Genomic DNA, 22,097 nt, shown 5'->3' with positions numbered 1-22,097 from the left:
ATATTCATGTAATAAACATTTTTCTGAATCACGCTGAATTACTACCTTTGCAAAACTTCACGTACTACATGGCTCAACATAGAGCACAAAAAAGGAACAAAAAGGGAAATATTTCACAAACAGGACCGTGATGGATCTAATGGCATTTATCCTATTTTTTGTACTTTTCTCTTCTTTAGATATTTATCTATGTATGGCTCATTTAATGTTGTATATGTATTCATTAAAGCTACCACACAACTATTCTTCAACAATTACATATCTGAAAACATGGCCTTTTTGAAATATTTAAGGGTCTATGGACCCCCAACAAAAATGTAAATAAATGTGGTACTATATTCTGCTCTGAAACAAAGTTGCTGACTACCTTAATGTCAACCAAAAAAATACTACAATAAAAGAATTGTAGATTTAGCACTCCACCGTATGTTAAAAGCAAAGATTGATTGAAGATCATCATAGAACAATAGATTATTGAGAAGTTATTTCAAATGATAAATCCAAATTAATTAGGAGAACTGATTATCTTTATCCTTCTCGACAAAAGCAACAATCATGTAATGAACTTTGACAAAAACAAGATGAAGTGAGTTAAAAAGAAATCAAAAGGAATAAAAGTATCAAACTAGGAAAATCCAAGAGATATACTACAATATCTTGTATGATAAGGTGATATTGAACAAACTTAATATAGAAAAAAAATATGTTTCTATAGTTCTGTGTCTTGTCAAAACCTTTATTTCAGGGGGGTAAAGATGTAAAAAAATCGTTCTCAATAACAAGAAAGAAAATCCAACAATATATGTATACTAGAGATGGAGTAAGAAAATACCTTTTTTGATGAAAAGCCAACGCTGGTACTAGGAGGTCCCATCAAAGATGGGTCGCTGATACCACCAATAGAACCCATCAAAGATGGGTCCGTGATACCGCTTGTAGACCTCATCAGAGATGGATTGCCTCCTGAAGGTCCACTTATTCTCATCTTCATATTCAACTACCTACAATTTGTTGAAGTGTTTGCTTCAACTAGTCTTTCCTAACATTGGACTCGCCTTTCCCTTGCCCTCCCCTCTATTTATAGGCACCACCTTGGATGTAAACTGTTACAATTTATGGTCCTCACACTGGTATAACTTGGTTGATTGTGCAAATAAAATAATAATATAGTAACGCTCGCCAGAGGAGAGAGAAACAAGGTAAGTAGTTGGGAGATATCTCTACTATATTTTGTTCTCATGTTTATTTTCATCAATTTATAAGCATCCATGCATAAAAGGTATAGTAAAAGGAAGCAATTAATTATAGCTTCATTTACCCGTGCATCACCAAAGTACAAATGTACTGATAAAGATTAGAGGTGTGAGCAAAATAGGAAAATTTATATTAGGTGGTGACATCTTGAATAAAGTTGTAGGTGTGCTGTAATTATCTCATACTAGTTGTCTTATAGCCAGCTAACATATTACAGTACAGCAATAAATAATAGAAAGATGAAAAATTAGCAGTTTGAAGGTGGAGGGTAAAAGTGAATAATAGAATAAAAAATAAAATCAAGGAAATCACACTTGATATCTCACTTAATGTTAGAAATAGAAAATATTTTAGATTTCTTATCAAATGCTTTGCATATCTTAGGGATTACAATAGGCAACTTGAAATGTTTTAAAGCGAGTTTAGAATTTCTAGAATGTGACCAAAATCAACATAATTGAATTGTAATGGATTCTTTGGAAATACTAGAGATTACACACATTTACATCCTAGGTGAATGCGTAGAATTCCTTGGAGAAAAAAATTGCACACAATTACATAGGATTAGAGACATAAGTTATGTTGGGAGATGTAAAAAGTTGTGCGTATATTATCTACATGTAGTTTTGTTTCACAATTTCGAGTGCTAGGATCGTGGAGATTAATAAAAGAAAACAGACTTGATTGAAACTAAGAAACCTGCAAGTTCCATCAACTAATGAAAACTCCCTCACGCATACAAGTTCTACTAATTACCAAGTCGGCGTAGAGTATATATGAAACCTAACATTGAAATGTTGTGTGAATAATCTAACCTGTACGCATGTTGGGCCGCTCGGATATGATCGTTGGTTGCTTTGTTGGGCCGCTAAAGGTGTATGATTTCGAACAGTCTGGGCTAGGCCGCTGAAGGAAGCACAATGATCTTTACAAGTTTTATTGAATGGCATATATGCATTGTCGTATTTGGGCCGTCCATTTGGAGGACTATTATAGTCAGGGGCGGAATCAGGATGAACACCTCGGGAGGGCTAAATAAGTAGAGATTAAGGGCTAGAGCTAGAAATTAATGGTGATTCGAGGCTTTATCTACAGTATTTTACAGGTAAAATCAGGTTCTCGGGGGGCTGCAGCCCCCCTAGCCCCTCCCCGGATCCGCCCGTAGTTGGACTACGTCCTTAAAGAAAAATTGTCGCGGCCTTTCCAAAATCTATTGGATAATAAGCTCGCCATTACGAGGACATAAAAGGCGAGTTGTCTGATGTTCCATCTAAGTTGAGGTTCTTTTTATAAGAAACGTACAAATATTTTCCTGTGCCAAACTCATTAATTTTCACATCCTTTTACTAGATCATATGTACAATATGAATTTGTATGGGCTGACACTATCAATATATGTCCAACTAACAACTTTTAGTTTCCATAGATGTTTTTATGTAGATTGGTGCATTTGAAGTTTCTTGACTTACGTAAATATAAGCCTACTAGAGGGGAATTGTGATTGATTTACTGTTCATACAAGACCATATTGCTTGTCACCGTAGAAACATGAGCTTGGACTAAAAATCACATTAATTTCCAACAGCATTGAATTTCATCAACAATACATACATTACATCAACATTTGATAACATTATTAAACATTAAAAACAAGTTCACTCAAATCAATCGGCATATCTCGATACATACAACGTGGGTAAGCTAGCGAAGCAGCCGTATGATCCTCTCCATCCACTGCGCGCGCATTTTTAAACAAAAACAGACATGTCAAACAAGAGCGTAGAACAGCGCTCCAATGGCAAGCGCGGCAGTGCCGGCAATTCCCGCCACCTTCGGGGCCGCGGCGCTCGGTGGCGGGTACGCCGCCGGCGAGATCTCGATGCCGAAAGGCGGCGGCGGGGAGTAGGCCGAGTATGGTCCGCTGTTGGGCGACGGCGCCAGCCCCGCGCCCGGCTGGGTGGCGTTGGCGACGGCCGCGCGCTCGCCCATGACGACGACGATGAGCTTCTCGTCGCGGTTGCAGTTGTCCTTGTTGCCGCTGATGAAGTAGAAGGGCCCGGAGTGGGTGAAGGTGAAGACGGTGTTGCCGTCGGTGAAGGTGTCCATCGGCGCGCCCGTGTCGCAGGCGTCGTAGGCTTTCCTGTCGACGAGGAGCACCGAGTCGTTGCCGGGCTGGTACGTGAAAGCTGCATGCATGCGCGGGAGCGCGGTCAAAAACAGCTGAGCCACGGTAACCAGTGACGGTAATCAAAATTAGAAAAACTAATGCAAGTTTTTAACAGCGCGTGTTTTACTTTCTACCGCACGGTGAAACCGTGCCATTACTCAGTTACTGCCATCATTAGCGCTGCAATTAGCGCCGATTGCGTCACGGCAAGGACACTGTAAATTACGGAGGATATCCTCGACAGCGGTGCGGTTGGGAGATAGAGAGATAGAGAGTTGAGATTAGAGATATAGAGATAGTGCGTTACAAGAATCTTAATATCTTGTGGCGTGTGCAGCATTTGAAAATGCACTCACGGAGGATGCCTGCGTCCGTCCTAGAATAGAGGTCAGACTTGAGAACCTTCACAGGTGGACAGAGCCCGCAGGCCAGCCTGCATCCCCTGCCGCCCCCACAACGACAAGTGGACTGTGTGGAGAGACAGGTGGCCCGTGTGCAAAATCAAATAAATTTCGTATCCGGCTCAGATTTCAAATGCATTCAAGGATTGATCGGCGCGTATCCTAGCCTCCGCGATGCGACGAACTGGATGGTGCCCACGGCCCACCACACCACCCATTCAATGCGATGGTCTGCAGGGGAGCCGCAGCCCGCAGGCAGGCATGCAATGCAAGAGTTGACTGGTACGTGACTCACCGATGGCGTCCCCGACGCGGAAGCGGTTGCGCTGCGCCCAGGCGTTGTAGGCGTTGGAGGCGTTGGCGCCGGCGGGCTGCGCGGGGACGCGCCACTCGCCCGTGCCGCCCGCCTTGAACACGAACGCGGACGCGGTGGACGACGCCGAGGCCGCCACCAGGCACGCCAGGAGCACGCACCTCATCGCCCGCCCGTGCGCCGCCATCGACGTACTCGGTCGGGTGCCTACGCTGCGCTGCGACAAAAACCTGCTGTGGGAGCGCGCGTAGAGAACCAAAAAAAAAAAAAACTAGCGATCGATCGAGCGTTTGGCTTGTGCGAAGCGGAAGACTGGCGCTGGATGGCTGGATGGATCGATCAGGGGCGGCACGGTTATAAACGCGTCCAAAGCGGTCGCGTCGCGGCACGGTTCTTTTCGTAAAAGCCAGGGAACGTGAGCGCTGCGAGGAGGCATATTTTTGTTCCGCGCTTTATGCTCCGTGTGTGTACGCGGTGCCGTCCTGCATGGCGTGGTGTTCGGTATTTGTCATACGTGTGTCTGCTGGCATGAGAGCTTTTGGAAGCTGTGCTTTGCTTTTGCACAATGCCGAGGAATATGCGTACCTTGGGTGCTACACATACACAGGGAGTTCATATATTTCAAGTATCTATCAGGTGGGCCTTCAACATAAACCAACCGGTTGAAAAAAAAAGGGTCGGATTAGCAAAATAGGCCAAAAGATGGATTGTGTATAGATTTGTAGTTTTGGGACTTGGTTGATTCAAATTATGCCTGAACTTTGTACCTAGCATCGCCTTCGTGGCGACCATCGCCAATTCAATTTAGAAAGATCTCACATGGAATGCAAAGAGCTCTCATCTTTCTCCGAATTCGATTGCAAACTAAGAGTCTGGTTACGAATTCATGGCGACCATTGCAAATTCAGTTTAGAAAGATCCTCACATGGAATGCAAAGAGCTCTCATCTCTCTCCGAATTCAATTGCAAACTTTGAACCCCAACAAACAACACTGCCAACTAAGAGCCTGATTACGAAATCCTGTATGGTAGCAACATGAAAAGCCTCTAGGATGAGCAAGGACGATGATAAACCAAAGAAGGTTATTTACATCAACATAAGACATTGGGAGTTCATGATAGCTAATATTGGGCGGTATTAAACTTCTCTGCACAAAACTATAGAGATGGATGCAACCATGCATTAAACTCCATGAACATCTAAATGGGCAGGGCTGGAGCTTCATTATAATAAAATGTGTAGCAGGGAGGGTATGAAGATAAATGATAGGCGGATATGGAGGACTAAGGCATATAAGGGTTAATGTATGCATGGACTAATATCGCTAGAGGACGTTAGTGTCAAACGACAAAAATGAACCAAGCCAACTCCAGTGGCGATTTAAAAGCCTTTTGTAGGATAAGGATGAACCCAAAACATGCTACCTACATCAACATATGCTACTGGGAGTCTGTAATAGCTAATCCTTGGCGATATCGAACTTATCAACAACAAGCCACTTTAACGGTTAATGTTTATGATGGATAAAAAAGGAATAGTCGAGCCAAGGACATACTTTAGTGTAAAAAGGTTTGCTAGGGAGGGGATGGAAATGAAGGACGATAGGCAGATAGGGAGGACTAATGCGTACAGAGTACTCCCTCCATCCTAAATTATAAGTCGCTTTGACTTTTTTGATACATTCACTTTGCTATGTATATAGATATAACAATATGTCTAGATGCATAGCAAAGTGGATATACCCAAAAAGTCAAAGCGACTTATAATGGAGGGAGTAATAAATAAGCCAACGTCGCCAATTAAAAGAGGGAAACATTGTAGCTAAATAATCCCACCGCGTGTTAATGCTAGACGAGCCAATCTGGTATGGATTGCAGATGATCTAAGTATCTAACTATGAAGGATGGTAGTGATAAAAAGGAAAAAACAAGTGCACTCAAGATCCACTCGATCCGAGCTAAAGTCTAAGGATTTGGAGAATGCAGTTTTTGTGATGCATGTCACCATGACGTCGAGTTCTCTACACATAGGGTCCACGTCTTAGCAACCGTCAATGAATCTCGCTCCATATTTGGATGTCAGCCTAAACAAAATCAGCAGTATTACAAACCTAAATATATACCTCATAAGTCAATTTTTTAGCTTTCAATATAAACATCTAAAATTCATATAGATTGACAACATAGGGTTGTCATTGCTAGGTACATTTTGAGAGATGCTTCTGTAATATATAATTATTTTTTTATTTAAGATAAATAAGTAATATATTTTTATACAATTACTAGTCAAAGCATCATATTTGAAGACCGACCGTATCCGTATCAAAATCCTAATGGGCTATACATTATTTCTGATGGGAGGGAATTGCAAGGACTCCGATTTGGATTGGATCACTCGACCGGGCTGGGCCAATGTAATCTGCGCGCCGCGTGACCGACCGACCATACACACATTTCTCTCAGCAGGCCTCAACATTGATGGGCCTACAATATATATTGCACGAATAACTTTCAGCCCAATTTGGATCATGAAGTGGCGATTGACCCGTTAAAGAAGGCTCAGTCCAATTAGTCGGTCCTGAGTGGCTTGGGGTTCGGGAGACCGACCGCGCGCGACGGCCGAGGAGCCAACCCGCCGGTCCGGTAGGAGGAGCGGCGGCGGCGGCGGTTGTTGCGGTTGCGGCATTGCCGTGCAGGAGTGCAGGACGACCACGCGCTGCACCTGGAGTCAAAGTTTGCGGCTATCTGCAGCACACGAGGGTGCCACTGTAACTGTAAAGAGGAAGCCGTAGAAGTGCCTTGGGAAGATAGTTAGCCAGGTCTCTGTTGTTGAGGAAGGGTACGGCGAACCTAGAGTATTTTTCTTTTCATGCCTGATTCGATTGGTCTTTGCAAATTGCAACTCCTAGTCTCTGTTTTTTTCTTTATGTCGCAGATTTTCCTGATGGCTCATTTTTTGGCAGGTTTATAGCACTGCTCTTCAGCAATATTTTTATTTACACAGTACTTCAGGTCGTTCAGCATCATAAGAGCGACAGTGGTTGTAGCAGTGGATATCTGATAGTCGCTTCAGCATGCAGATGGTTATTAGTATGGCCCATTTCAGGTGTGGCCGTGTGGATCCTTTTTTTTGTTTGAAATTAACCGTGTGGATCTTAAAATACAAGGTTTTCAGCAGATGATCCACCAGTTCAGGCAGCCGCCTACTACTTCATCAGTTCATCTCCTCATCATGTGCATCTGCGACTATAGTCCAAACAGATCCCACCTGTTAGATGGCGAACAGGTAAGGATTTCCTGGACCACTGGTTTCTTGGATTGAAAAATCCGGACGCTTCTGCTACTAGCACCATTTTTTTTACTGATTTTGCAATTTACACCTTGCAAACGTGCTCATCCATGCTCCCAAAGATCAGATCGTATCACTATCACGTTTTGCCAGTCCGGCGTAAGTACTTTTTATTCCGTTGTTCCTTTTATTCTTCTCTTCTTCCGCCAGAGCAAGTCGCCGGGACGCCATCGGAATCGTGTCAGTGTCATCTTGCCCGGGCCCAAGTCAAGTCGTCTCTCACACTCCCCACCTTCCTCGCATAAACCGCACACCGCGCGAGTCTAGTCGCCGCTTGTGGCAGCAGCGGCCGTCTTCCACGCTGCTGCCGCCTGCAGGCCTGGGTTTTCTCGGTTTCTTCTCTCCCTGTGTATCTTCGTTGCTAAAGAGTTCAGAGTTTGCCACCAACACCTACCACTTGTCCGCCGCTCTGATCCCTGAGCTCGGAGTCCTACCAATTTGTCCATTTCTCGTGGCCTCCCCCAAAATTTCCAACTGATTCGTCAGTACCTTGTGAGTTCCCCAGAATCCCCAGTCGATGCCGCCCACCGATTGCATCTTGGTGGATTCCTCCGGCCCGCAGATCCTGTGCGCATCCACTCCACCTCCGGGGATTAGCCCTTCCTCGGCTTCGGCTCCTCCCCCGCCACCGGCAGGATCCTCCGGTCCGCGCCGATTTTGAGTTCTTGACTCCGAGGGGAGCCAGAGATTAGCGCTTTCTTGGTGAAGATCCCGGCTTTGGGCTAGCGGAGATGGAGTTCCTGGCGTCCATCATCGACACGGTGTTCCGGCCGCTCAAGGACTATGTCATGCGGACCGTCGGCTACGCTATGTCCTGCGGCGACTACATCGACCTGCTGGTCGATGAGATGAGCGAGCTCAAGAGCAAGCGCGACGACGTCCAGCGCATGGTCGACGCCGCCGAGCGCCAGGGCATGGAGGCCACCAGCCAGGTCACGTGGTGGCTCGAGCGCGTCTCCTCCCTCGAGGGCCTCGCCGACGAGATCATCCTCGACTTCCAGGAGCGCCTGGAGCTCCCGCCGGAACAGGCCCCCGGCATCAAGGCCACCTACATCCTCAGCAAGAAGGCCGACGAGACGCGCGCCGAGGCCGCCGCCCTCAAGGAGAAGGCCGACTTCCACAAGGTCGCCGACGAGCTCGTGCAGCTGCGCTTCGAGGAGATGCCCAGCGCTCCCGTCCTCGGCAGGGACGCGCTGCTCCAGGAGCTCGAGGCCTGCGTCCGGGACGGCGACGTGGGCATCGTCGGCATCTACGGCATTGCCGGAGTCGGCAAGACCGCGCTGCTCAACAAGTTCAACAACGAATTCCTCATCAACTCCCCTGACATCCATGTCGCCATCTACATGGAGCTCGGCAAGGACTACAATCTTGACGACTTCCAGAGGATCATCGGCGACCGGCTCGGCGTGTCGTGGGAGAACCGGACGCCCAAGGAGCGCGCCGCGGTGCTGTACAGGGTGCTCAGCAAGATGAATTTCGTGCTGCTATTGGACGATGTCTGGGAGCCACTCAATTTCCGGATGCTCGGCATCCCGGTGCCCAAGCACAACTCTAAGAGCAAGATCGTCTTGACGACGAGGATTGAGGACGTGTGCGACCGCATGGATGTTCGCCGCAAGCTCAAGATGGAGTGTCTGCCCTGGGCACCTGCGTGGGAGCTCTTCCGTGAGAAGGTCGGCGACCACCTGATGAGTGCTAGCCCAGAGATCCGGCAACAAGCGCAGGCACTGGCCACAAAGTGCGGTGGGCTGCCCCTTGCACTCATCACTGTTGGTCGGGCGATGGCCAGCAAGCGCACTGCAAAAGAGTGGAAGCACGCCATCACTGTTCTTAAGATTGCCCCATGGCAGCTTCTTGGCATGGAGTTTGATGTTCTTCAGCCTCTCAAGAAGAGTTATGATAACTTGCCCAGTGACAAGCTAAGGCTCTGCCTACTCTATTGCTCACTGTTCCCTGAGGAGTTCTCAATTTCGAAGGATTGGATCATAGGCTACTGCATTGGTGAAGGTTTCATAGATGACTTGTACACTGAGATGGATGAAATATACAACAAGGGACATGACCTTCTTGGTGATCTCAAGATTGCCTCTCTCCTGGAGAAAGGTGAAGATGAGGATCATATCAAAATGCATCCCATGGTCCGTGCCATGGCTCTATGGATAGCATCGGATTTTGGCACGAAGGAGACCAAATGGCTTGTCCGTGCTGGAGTTGGGCTGAAGGAGGCGCCAGGCGCAGAGAAGTGGAGCGACGCTGAGCGGATTTCTTTCATGCGGAACAACATTCTTGAGCTGTATGAGAAGCCTAATTGCCCTTTACTGAAGACTTTGATGCTACAAGGCAACCCTGGGTTGGACAAGATATGCGATGGCTTCTTCCAGTTCATGCCATCTCTCAGAGTGTTAGATTTGTCCCATACTTCTATCAGCGAATTACCTTCAGGGATCAGTTCATTGGTTCAGTTGCAGTACCTGGATTTGTATAACACAAACATCAGGTCCCTGCCAAGGGAGCTGGGATCTCTAGCAACTCTGCGGTTCTTGCTTCTCTCGCATATGCCACTGGAGATGATCCCGAGTGGTGTTATATGCAGCCTCACAATGTTACAAGTCTTGTACATGGATCTCAGCTATGGAGATTGGAAGGTTGGCACAAGTGGAAATGGTGTTGATTTTCAGGAGCTCGAGAACCTGCGTAGGCTCAGGGCACTAGACATCACAATACAATCACCTGAGGCCCTGGAGCGGCTGTCTCGGTCATTTCGTCTTGCTGGTTCCACAAGAAATCTACTGATAAAGACCTGTTCTAGCATGACAAAGATAGAGCTTCCTATGAGCCACCTCTGGAAGAACATGACTAATCTGAAGAGAGTGTGGATTGTGAGCTGCAGCAACTTAGCGGAGGTAATAATTGATGTCACCAAAGAAACTGTTGGCAGCAATGCACTACCCCGTGCCATCTTGCAAGTTCGGGCTGAACTTGTAGATGAAGAGCAGCCCATCCTTCCAACCCTGCATGATATCATCCTTCAGGGACTCCATAAGGTAAAGATCATCTACAAAGGCGGATGCATACAGAATCTATCATCATTGTTCATCTGGTATTGCCATGGCCTGGAAGAGCTTATTACTGTCGGTGAAGAGCAAGACATTGCGGCAGGTGACGGAGAACAAGCTTCGGGAGCATCTAGAGTTATCACACCCTTCCCTAACCTCAGAGAACTGTATCTCCATGGCCTGGCAAAGTTCAGGAGGCTGAGCAGCAATACATGTACGCTGCACTTCCCGGCGCTGGAGAGCCTGAAGATTATCGAGTGCCCGAATCTGAAGAAGCTGAAACTTTCTGCTGGAGGGCTTAATGTGATACAATGCTCAAGGGAATGGTGGGATGGACTGGAGTGGGATGATGAGGAAGTCAGAGCTTCATATGAGGACCTGTTCCGCCCATTGCACTAAATTCAGTTCTGGTTACTAGAGGTTCTGTTCTTTTAGAGATTGGTCATTCCCCATTCATACAAAAGATTGCCTGAATTTAGAGATTGCTAGTCTGCAGTGAGTGTAATCTTGCTTATCTGATCATTTGTGTAGTTCAGGATTTCAGGGCTGTGTTGTTCATCTTGTCTGAAAATGCAAGTTGGGTGATTCTAGTTTTTTGCACAGCCCATGTTCTGCACTTATGTCTCATGTATGGCCGCAGGAAACTAGCGAATGTAACTACTGAGCATTTCAAAACAGTATGACTTATAGATGTCATCATTTCTCTGTTTCTGCCTTCTCGGAGAAACCAGTTGAGTAAAAGGAGGCCATTGTTTTTACTCATTTGACTGGGTCAGAAATTCAGGATAGTGATAGCCTCTCTCTGGACGAGTGCTGTCAAATAACCGAGCCTGACAGTGAAAGTCCAGAGTAGGACAAAACTAGGCTCTCAGTATATAGCAAAAAAAAAAAGGCACATAGTCGGGTATTTTTCTTTTTCTAAAAGCACACAGCAAAAATGACGGGCCGCCAGAGTCCCAAACTGCACAGATAAGGTTCGTTGGTCTATTCGAACAAGTTCAGCCACAAAGAGGCGAACGAAAAGGGGTCGGTTTTTTGGGCTGGGCCTGCCTGGATGGACCTTTATTTTATCGTATATGGCCCGCTACAATTACATAGAGGATTCCTAAAAGTTCTTCCCCAACTTTTTCAAAAAAATTTCAAAAAAACTAACCCACAACAGATCGATAATAATTAACCCTCAATATTTCAAAACAGTCCGTATCATCGTAATTAGGCCGGCTGCTCACCTGCCCCTCACGCATGAACATTCGAAAGAGGAGCAGAACAATTTGGTGAGGCCAAGGCCCTACGCTCTCCTGTTCTTGCGATGAGGGTCGCGTGGTGACTGGAGCGGAGGCGAGCGGCGGCCAGCAGTCAGCCATGTTGTTCAGCCGCCTCCCTCCAATCCCTCACCAGCCCCAAGCTCTGCATCCCTCCAATCTTGTCCGCCAGCTCCAAGCTCCGCCTATCGTCGGTCAAAAATTCGACGCTGCCCCTCCATCATTTACATATCGCTCACACCCGAAGCTCGTCCACCTTCCCGGCTTCGCCCCTGACCCATCTTTGACGAGCTCCGGCGACTAGACCGTCGGGAATCTTAGTTCCTGCGGCCGCCCGTGTGACCCGCCGCCTGAAGCTCCGCTCACCGTCGACGAGCATCTTCGGCCATCCCCGACTTCGTATATCCTCTCAAACCACCCTCTGGTAAGCCCCTCTCACCTGCGCACCCACCTCTCCGCCTTGTCCGCCGGCGAAGCCGCCAGAGACACAACACCCCGGTCCACCCTGCCTCCAATCGCCGTCAGCCCGCTCTGCAGTGCCGGCGCACGGCAGCATTGTGGTGGAGACGCGCACCCTGCCGCGCGCACTAGAGGTGGGGGCGGCGGCGGTGGCGCGCAAGCCGGGGGAGCTCCGGTGCGGAGTTCCGACGAGCGGCGGCCCAGGCGCACCTCGCCCCACCGCCGCCGCGCACGTGGGAAGGGGCCGATTGGGGGAGGAGGCTGCTCCCGAAAATATGCGCGGCGACCGGCTCTATTTTTTGCGTCGGGAATAGCTTAGGGAAGTTTTTCTCATGTAATAGGGGTAGGATAGAGTTCTTTTTTTCTTTTTTTCACAGGTATTAGGGGTAGGATACAGATTCTTTTGGAGTTACTCTTACCTATCAAGGTTTGATAGGTAAACTTGATAGGATAAGGTGTGACAGGAGCGGGGGAGATGAAAAAAATCAATCGAAGGAAAATGATTATGCCAAAATCGCCAATTTTTTCACCCAGCGCTCGCCTCACCCGCCCGCCTACCCACCCCAATCCCGCCCGTCCGTCCCGCGCGCGTCCTCCGCCAGAAAATCTTCATTTTCCTTCTCTCCCACCTCTTCTTTCCCCCCGCACCGCACGCCGCCTCCCGAATCCCTATCTGCGTCGCCTCCCAAATCCCGAACGCTGCCTCCACACCCTGCGCTAGGCTCCACCACGTAGTCCAGCGGCCAGACGGTGGATACGGCGTGCAGCTCGACTGCTGTCATGCCCCAGTGGAGACGACACTCGGCGCGATGAGAAGCTGCAGCAGTCTCGTGATCTGCTGCGGAGTCCCGCGGGCAGCGGCTGTGGAGGGCGCGCGCCACCGTCTGCTCCCTCAGGTACGATCGCCGCCCATCTCCATCTACACGGTGCCGCCACGTTCCACACAGTGGCCCATCGCCCTGCGAATGCTCACTCGTCGGCACGGCGCCAGAGCCGTTGTGTCAGGCGGCCACGCCATTGCATTGCCTTGCCCTTCCCTCATCATCGCGTTTGGATGTCCATCAACTCTAAGTCTCTAACCGTAAATTGCTACAGGTATTGAATGGCGAGTGCGTATAGAACTGTAATGGTTATTCAGAGTGGAGCTCATTTCAGGATAGTTCGATTTTCAGTGTGCCACCACCAAGTTCATCTTTAATGCAGGTGCTGTCTGTTTGCCGCAGTCGCCGAGTTGATCATCTGCCCTTGAGATCCGAGTATGCTCCTTCAATCTGGCAATTCACTCTTTGACGTACAAGCCTAAAATTATAACGTCTAATGCAGTAAAGGGTTTGTATTGTGTCTCTCTGTTTTGTAGACTCAGTTTCTCATCATAAAGGGTTAGATACATATGTTTATTTATCATGCATTATTTTCTACAGCACTTGATTCCTCAATGGCTCAATTATTCACAGTTGTAGTGGTTCTGGTTAGAAACAAGTAGACTAATATATCTTTAATTAAGATGTAGACCTATTTTTAGGATAAATGACTAGATTCAGAGTGAGGGTTTCCTCAATTCGAGATCGTTCTCTTGTTTTGTAATTATTATTATTTCCCATCTTCTTTCTTATCTGTCACTGTTGCTCCAGAGGCTTTTTAGTTAGTGACTGATGATTTCAAATGCCCTGGCATGGGTATAATGAATTGTGAAAACAATTGGATGGGTAAGCTTGCCTTTTCTAATAATATCATATTGTATATTATAAAAAGTACTGTTATATTTCTTTTTTTACTCTGTATGTTGGAATGATCTTCTCAAGTAAATATTGTAGCACTGTTGGTGTTCTGGGCTAGATCTTTTTGCATTGAATTGGTTATTCTTATTGAAATCTCAAGTTTTTGAACACGTCTTTGGAGTGATCATATTGGGGACACCGTATCCCTCACGTTGGACCTACATGTCATAAGGTGGGAGGAGATGCAGACCCATGAAAACTGCGAGATAGAAAATATTTATGCCAAAAAACTAATTATTTTCTCACCGAGCGCTTCTTTACCCGCCGGCTTTGCACACCATGCCCAAATTTCACCGCTCCCGTCTTTTCTTTTGAAAAAAAAATTCACCGGTCCACTGCCGCGCCCGGGGACCTCCTGCTACTCGCCGCTTCTCCCCAAGGCCCCACCCCTGTGCGCGTCCCGACCCCTTGGCGCGAGCCCTGCGGATCCGCCGCCGCGCCCGACCCCGGCTGCATACGCCTGGCCTGCGCGCCGCCTGCCTCCCTCACCTCGCGGCCATGGCCGAGCGCCACCCAGCCCGAGCCACCGCCTGTGTTGCGCCCCGCACTCCCCGCGCAGGATGAGCCCGACCGCTGGCCGGCGTACCCAACCCGCCACACGCGCCTACATCTATCCCAGGTCGCAGACCCGGCGAGCCGCTGCCGGCAAGGCTGAGCCGATCATGGATATCTGCAGGCAAGCAGAGCTACAAGAGCGGCAGGAGCCCACACGACGGGGATGAGATAGTGCGCGCCTACGGAGCCGCTGTGCAAGGACAGCACATGCGGCCTCCCTCCGACTCCGTAGCCGCCGGTAGATCCGCTCTACTTCCTGTTCGTTTCAGCTTATTCAGCCGGCTTATCAGCCACCAAATAGTATTTTTCTCTCAAAATAAATCAGCTGTTTCAGCTTTTCAGCCGGCTTATAAGCTGAAGTGAATACGCATAGAATGTACCTCCCTGAATCTGACAGATAATTGGTGGTTCTATGAAGCGTGAACCACCCTGCCATGGTGATGCAATCTCATCATTCGGCTATTTACTTGCAAGTCTTAGTGGGTGTTTAATACTAGGTGCTAAACTTTAACAGCATCACATCGGATGTTCGGATGCTAATTAGAAGGACTAAACATAAGTTAATTATAAAACTAATTGTAGAATCATGTGCTAATTCGCGAGATGAATCTATTAAACCTAATTAATCTATCATTAGCAAATGGTTATTGTAGCACCACATTGTCAAATCATGGACTAATTAGGCTTAATAGATTCATCTCGCGAATTAGACTCCGTAGTTTTGTAACTAGCCTATAATTAATAGTTCTAATTAGCATCCAAACATTCGATTTGACAAGTGCTAAACTTTAGCAAGGTGTATCCAAACACCTTCTTAATGGTGTTATATGTGTTCGCAATTGCTGCAGATGTACAATTATAAATGCTACACATTATATCAACTCAAGTGTATAGCTCTCTCCCAACCCTTTTTTCCCCTCACCGCATATCTTTTTACCCCCACGTCAATTGCTAACGTGAAGGATGTGAAGGACTTGTTTGCTTCTTGATGTTTTAAGTGCTCGGAAAGTGGTTTTTGATTGAGATGCCGAAATACAGATCGAATGAATTTACAGAGAACATTTCTAAGGATTTGCAAAAAAAATTTAAGAGAATATAGAAACATATATATTGCAAGAAATACTATTAATGTCTTAAGAGAATATATCATACTACTAGTTTAGCCATAGTTTTTTTATATTGTATTAAAGCTTTAAGTGGAGAAAAGGTTCAAGTTTTAAAACACGTGCGGCACGCACGTGCACTCTAGTAAATGAAAACATGGTTCGAATTGCAGCTCAACAGTGTTTGATAATACACCCACACGCCCACAACCCAATAAATACCACACAGCACAAATATGACTGGTTCGCTGCAGTCTGCACGCATCGGCAGAAACCAACATGACCAATTGACCATCGTCAGGGCCTCCGGGGTCAGGAATCCATGAATCAGAGTCCATTGATGTAGGCCACGCCGGTGCTTTTGAGCCAGCTGCCGCCCTGGATGAACTGCCCGACGGTGAACTGCACGGCGACGCTCCGGTCGGTGATGACGTGGTACCCGGGCCACCGGACGCGCGCCGCCGTGCCGGCCCCGGGCCCCTCGTTCTCGTACTCCCCGTAGAAGAGCGTCTTGAGCGCGAAGTTCCCGTTCCACTCCAGCCACCCCCTGGGATCCACGTGCGCGCCCACGTAGGACCGCATGTACACCGTCCGCGAGTAGGCCTTCCACGGCCGGCCCAGGAACGTCTTGACCTCCGCCCCGGCCACGGGCGCCAGGTCCGGCGCCGGCACCGGTGCACGGACGTGCCCTTGTTCTGGTTGGGGTCCTCCCGGCCCTGCGCCGTGACGGCGTTCTGCTGGCCCCGCAGCGGCAGGCGCGCCGCCAGCGCGCAGCCCTGGAGTACGGCGGCCGCGTTGCCGAAGACGAAGTCGACCGTGCCGGAGACGGAGCACTCGCGGTAGAAAGTGGCGGAGCGCGTGCGCGTACAGGGTGTCCTGGTGCCCGTCGACGCGGCAGCGGTGGGCGACGGCGTGGTCGGCGCTCACGCGAAGCGCCACCGCCTGGTGCTTCGCGGGGCCCGCCGTGTTCTCCACCCGCAGGTCCTGCAGGATGATTCCGTCGCCCGCTACCGCTGCGCGCAATCACAGTCGGGAAGTCACCGTCAGCGGCGAGAAAAGGTGTAATTTTTTCACGTTTTCGTGCCGGTTGTTTTCCGCTCCGGATTTGGTCGATCTGGGTTTTATGTTTGTCAACATGGACAACAGCTGCGAGAGCACAGTGACGGTGACGGGGAATCTGGAGTGCACATTTACTCCGCTCAATCTCTAAGCCCATCTTTGCTACCAAACCTAACGACGAATAGGCTTAAGATGCAAGGACCTGTGTAGTGTAGCCACACGGAGGCATGAAAAGCCATTAGTTGGTGAACATTCTCCAGACGAGGCGTGTTCACCCAACAACTGGAATAGCGTTCTTCCTTTCTCTGTTTCGCTTAGCACAAATGGAAACCACATGATGCCTTCATGATGGAAAGTAAAGAAAAATCTAATCAAAGACGAATGTGGGCGGCCTAAAGAGCCGACTCATGCAATGTCCTAGACGTAGAGGGAAATGAGTGCGAATATGGAAAAGGTAAAGAGAGACGGGACGGTGCCGGGGTGCATCATCACCTAGCTAGGGTGGCCGAGTTGAAGGTCGTGGCGCCGTCGACCACGTTGCGGCTGCCGGTGATCACCGTCGCGTCCACGCCGTCGCCGACGATCATCAGCTTCTTCTTCTTCTTCTTCCCCACCTCCACGTTCTCCTTGTACACCCCTTTCTTCACGTAGATCACGTACCGGATCTTCCCGCCGTCGGGCGCCGCGTCCACCGCCTCCTTCACCGTCCTGTACTTGCCGCTCCCGTCCTGGGCCACCACGACGTCCGCCTTGATGTCGACGCCGGCGCCCTGTTCCATGAGCGCCGGGTCCCGCGCCGTCATCCACGAGGGGAACGCGTCCACGACGTCCTCCGCGAGCACGTCGTCCCCGCGGGAACCCGAGCCGCCGCCGCCGACGGCGTTGAGCACGGCGAGCGACGCGCTCGCGAGGGACTTGAGCCGCAGCCGCGCCACCACGGCGTAGCGCAGCGAGCCCTCGCCGACGCCGTCCGCGCACGTCGCGTAGAATGTGAGCGCGGCGCTGATCCACGTGCGCGCGTCGTCGTCGTCCGCGGCCGAGGAGTCGGCGAGGCGGTCCCGCGCGAGGTCCATCAGCGAGCGCCGCGCGCTGCCTCGGGTCGCTATCGCTACTACTGGCGCGCCGGTGCATGCCGGCGACCGCCGCGGCGGCCGCGTCATGCTGAGCGAGGGACCTGGCGACCACCGCGCGGAGGATCTGCGCCGCCGGGCGGCGGCAAGAAAAATAACGGGCGCCGCGGGGAGACGACGCTAGCACGGCGTCCGCAACGATGGCGTTGCACGAGGCCGGATCCGGGGAGCCGGCGCAGAGGTCCGGAGTGGCGATGCCGAGGAGGAGGAAGGCAACGGCGCAGAGCAGTGCCCGAGATGAGTGTGATCAGCAGCAAGAGCGGCTTGCCTAGAGCGGCGGAGGCGTTTCTTGGCGGAGGGAGAGGAGGGAAAAAAATTCTACGGTTCCTAGTCCCTCCCATGCGGACCTACCGTGGATCGTTGCCGCGTACGCATCCCAGCGATCCCATGGCAACTACTTTTAGATTGGCTCCACCATCAGTCCAACGCGGCAGCGGCTCGGCTCCCCAGCGTAATGTAGGCGGCTATGCTCATCTGGAGCATGCGCCTAGGCAATTCGACTCCTAAAGTTGTCTCCTACCCAAGCGTGCCGCCCGTCGCTAGATCTTGCAGCTGCTGTACCTTGGTCCACCGCACTGGCGGCCAAGGCCCGGCCCAGAGCCACCCTGGCCGTTGCCCGAGCTCCCCGGCTACTTGTGCATTAGGCCCAAAGGCTAAGTATAGAGCAAAAGGCCAAGTATACTTGCTGGAATTTATGATGAGGATTTCTCAAATCATGATCGTGAAGTCATAAGAGGACAATTGGAGATCTATATTCTTCATGTAAGGAGGCATGCTGCCTTGGCTAATTGCAAAGATATTGCAATGCAAGTTTGTCCCAGAAAATAGTTGAAATTGAAAAACATTTGCTTTTTCCACTGGTCTACAAGCTCATTGAATTGGCATTGTTGGTACCGGTGTCAACAACAACTGTTGAAAGAGCTTTCTCAGCTATGAAGACTATCAAGTCTAAAGCCCGCAATAAGATTGCTGATGATGGTTCAACAACTTGATGGTGTGCTATATTGAGCGAGAACTATTCAATTCACTTGATGAAGCTACTATTCTTCGGCGGTTTCAAAACTTGAAGAGTCGCAAGATGCAGCTGCCTCGTAACCCTGCTCGTGTGTAGCCGTAGTTACCAAATAGCATTTAGATTTATCTTTTGTGCTTCATTATCTAAGTCTTGAAATTGTGTACTGAAAAATCATTTTAATATCTTAATTTGAATTTATCATGGTTTCCTAATATTATATGTATGTTATATAATATACTTATGTGCATTGCTTGTTATTGTTAGCTCGGTGTATTGTCTCGCCCAGGCTGGTCCACCGTCGCGCTTCGGCGGCCTCCGTGATGGAATGGCACCAGTTCTAGAACGAGGCGAGCCCCATGAGTGTCAGGAATTCAAGGACGCTGTCAAGCACCGAAGCGCTCTCCCGCACGGTCTACTTCCTGCAGTTACAGTATTAGTTCGCCTGTGCAGAATCGCCGAGCGCAGGAAGTTGTTAAAAGCACGGTGATATCTTTTTCTTATGGAACGGTGATCTCTAAATTGAAGAAAGATATCGCTACTATGAAGCAGATGGTAATGAACTGTTCCTCCAAGTGACCAAGTCATTGTTGATTGTTTGTGGTTAGACAAAATGCTAACTTCTATTCCCTCCGTTCCGAATTGTAGGTTGTTTTGGCTTTTCTAGATGCATAGTTTTTGTTATGCATTTAGATATAATGTATGTCTAGATGCACAATAATTTTTATGAACATAAAAAATAAAAAATAACCTACAATTTAGAACGGAGGAAGTAATGTTCTTTCGGTTGGTCGTTGAATTACCGAGAGCTAAGAGAGCACCTTTTGCCATAGGTCTTATCTTCAATGATCTGCTACTGCTAGTGATGTCAAACAATGTTCTGTAGGATCTGCAGTTCTGCACTACTCAAATTGGAAGTCATCTACAAATTTTGCATTGGTATGATCAATTGTCCACGTATGATGTGTATCTGCACATGCATGTACAAAGATTTTGTAATGACAAAGTGTCCACGTGGAGAGATCAGTGCGCACTGTATTTTTTACAGATTTGGATTCTTTGAAATCTGCAATTTGATGGATATGTTAAAAGTTTCTTAGCAAATAAAATCTGCAAGTGGTATCTATATGTGTAAGAAAATGACAGGTTTATATCATTTGATGGACAAAAGTTAACAGGTTCACGTGAAGAAGAGAAGTGGTTCAGTAAAATTGTTTTCAAATAAATACCTTCATATTCTAGATTAACTGACATAGTGCTACTAGTTCAAACTGGATTTAGCAGTAACATTTAGACGGATTCCAAAAGCATCTTCTAACTCCGAAATTCTTGATTTCATGGGCTTCATGTATCTACAATTCTGCATAACAATCATCGTGCTCTCAACTCTGAATACAGATTTCTGAACATTCAAGTATGAACTCATTTCAAAAGTTGATGAATGTACGCAACGCTACTATATGCCAACAGCATAATAGTTCATTCGTTGATCACAAAATCAAAGGGCTCCAATCTTGTAGCATTTTGCAGAATTCCTTCCTTCGATAAAAAAAAAGCTCCAATCTTGTAGCATTTTGCAGAATTGCTAGCAGGAGCATCATGTATTCATGTGTACAGGCAGGCATTGTTGACATTACGAGAACTTATGCATTGAACCTCTATTCTGAATAAAGCGTGTGGCAGCAACAGATGAGGGAGGCAGTGAAGGTGGCGGCGGCGACATGACCACCGAGGAGAGATCCGCGTCACCGTGCAGAGGCACAAATTCGATACAGCCTCATGGCCTCATCTGCGCTGGGAGCCGAGCCACGGGGCACCATCACCGTCGCGTGGAGCCGAGTGAGCCGCGTCGATCCTCTGGTGGAGCCGCGTCCATTAAAGCGTCTGGAGCCGAGTCCGTCGTGAGCGTCGGATTGTTGGGATGCGCGGCAACAATTCACGGTAGGTCCGCACAGGAGGGACTTTGGGTACCGTCCCATAGAATTTTTTTCCGAGAGGAGAGGAAAGGCTCGTTGCTCCCACGTAAAGATAGCCAAATGGGCCAGGCCCACTGGGTGATCCGAGGCCCGGCACTCAAAAATCCAACACTAACACGGACCGCACGAGACGAATAGTGCCCGGACCAGCCTGGCCAGGCCGTGTCTGGGCTGCCATCCCAGTACGTAGTGCCAGCTCAGGCACGGCACGATTTTTGGGCTAGCTCGATGCGGCCTGACCTACCTACTAGCAACCCTTGCATTTCTCCCCAACCCCCACCTACCACTCGCCCCTCCCACCTCTCTCCGCTGCTCACACGTGCCGCCCCTCCTTCCCCTCCTCACGCACGCCGCCCCTCCCTCCCCTGCTGATCGCCGCCCCCACGGCCGGTCGCCGCCTCCCCTGCCGCGCGCCACACCGGTGGCCGATCGCTGCACCCGCCGCTGGGAGGCGCGCCGGCCGCAGCTACCGTGGGGGCGCGGCCAGGAGCTGCCGTCGGGGCTGCCGCTATCGGCGCACCGCATCGGGGAACGCCACTGGAAGCCACCGCCAGGGCCGCCGCTACGCCGTCGGGGCCACCGCTGCTCACCCTAGCACCGCAGCGTCGGGCCCCAGCCACCCCTCACTCCTCCCCAGGCGCCGCCCCTTCTTGATCCCCTCCTCCCCCGCGCCGGCAAGGAAGCGCGCGACCGCCTTTGTCGGGGGGCCACGGCCACCGCTGCTATTGCCTGGCCCGATACTAGCACGGTAGTGATAGTCATGCTAGCAGGCCGGCCCGGCACGATAAAAAGGCCATCGTGTCGGGCCTGGGCTAGCAGTTCGGCACGCAGTGCTAGCCCGGCCCGGTACGAAAAAACTATCGGGCCTAATAATGCCGGACCTAGTCGGGCTATTTCCGAGCGGTTTATCTGACCAGCTATACTCCCATGTGACTGCTGCGAGCACGAGATGAGTAGTCACTTGATCTGTGAAGTAGCGAACCTCTGAGATTGTTTCCTCATGAGTTTACTTCTATATGTAGAGGCTGAGAAGGAGATTTACATGGCAGAACCAGTGTTTGAATCCGTTAATTCCAAATAATACCATGAAAAGTAGCGTTCAAAGGGGATCATGGTCACGGGGTCACGGCTAGCTGGATAGAAGCGACACGTTGTTTTCAAATGGTACACGCTCATTGAAATTTTGAACTGATGGAAATAAAGGCAGGTCGCTTCCAGTCCAG

General features: G+C 49.4%; 2 protein-coding genes, 1 long non-coding RNA gene and 1 pseudogene across 3 annotated transcripts; 2 read left to right on the top strand and 2 right to left on the bottom strand.

Moving 5' to 3' along the window:
• Positions 1–2,808: 2,808 nt before the first annotated feature.
• Positions 2,809–4,474, bottom strand: LOC101774214 (early nodulin-like protein 1). The gene is made up of 2 exons (XM_004970165.2): positions 4,118–4,474; positions 2,809–3,440 (listed from the first exon to the last, which is right to left on the bottom strand). The coding sequence occupies exons 1-2, from the start codon at positions 4,320–4,322 to the stop codon at positions 3,022–3,024; spliced, it is 624 nt and encodes a 207-aa protein (XP_004970222.1). The 5' UTR covers positions 4,323–4,474; the 3' UTR covers positions 2,809–3,021.
• Positions 4,475–7,659: 3,185 nt separating this feature from the next.
• LOC101773810 (disease resistance protein RPS2) lies at positions 7,660–11,249 on the top strand. The gene has a single exon (XM_004970164.3). It carries the CDS (start codon positions 8,216–8,218, stop codon positions 10,937–10,939), a length of 2,724 nt encoding a protein of 907 aa, XP_004970221.1. The 5' UTR covers positions 7,660–8,215; the 3' UTR covers positions 10,940–11,249.
• A 239-nt stretch (positions 11,250–11,488) lies between these two features.
• Positions 11,489–14,021, top strand: LOC111257302. Its single transcript, XR_002677733.1, has 2 exons — positions 11,489–13,157; positions 13,357–14,021. It is a non-coding gene; the product is annotated as an uncharacterized LOC111257302 (long non-coding RNA).
• Positions 14,022–15,900: 1,879 nt separating this feature from the next.
• Positions 15,901–18,133, bottom strand: LOC101754631 (annotated as a pseudogene).
• Between the last annotated feature and the right edge of the window lie 3,964 nt (positions 18,134–22,097).

Source organism: Setaria italica, chromosome V (assembly GCF_000263155.2).
Source record: "Setaria italica strain Yugu1 chromosome V, Setaria_italica_v2.0, whole genome shotgun sequence".
Classification (NCBI taxonomy): domain Eukaryota; kingdom Viridiplantae; phylum Streptophyta; class Magnoliopsida; order Poales; family Poaceae; genus Setaria; species Setaria italica.
The sequence above is the reverse complement of the archived record's forward strand: the minus strand, read 5'-3'. Positions and strand labels throughout refer to the sequence as shown.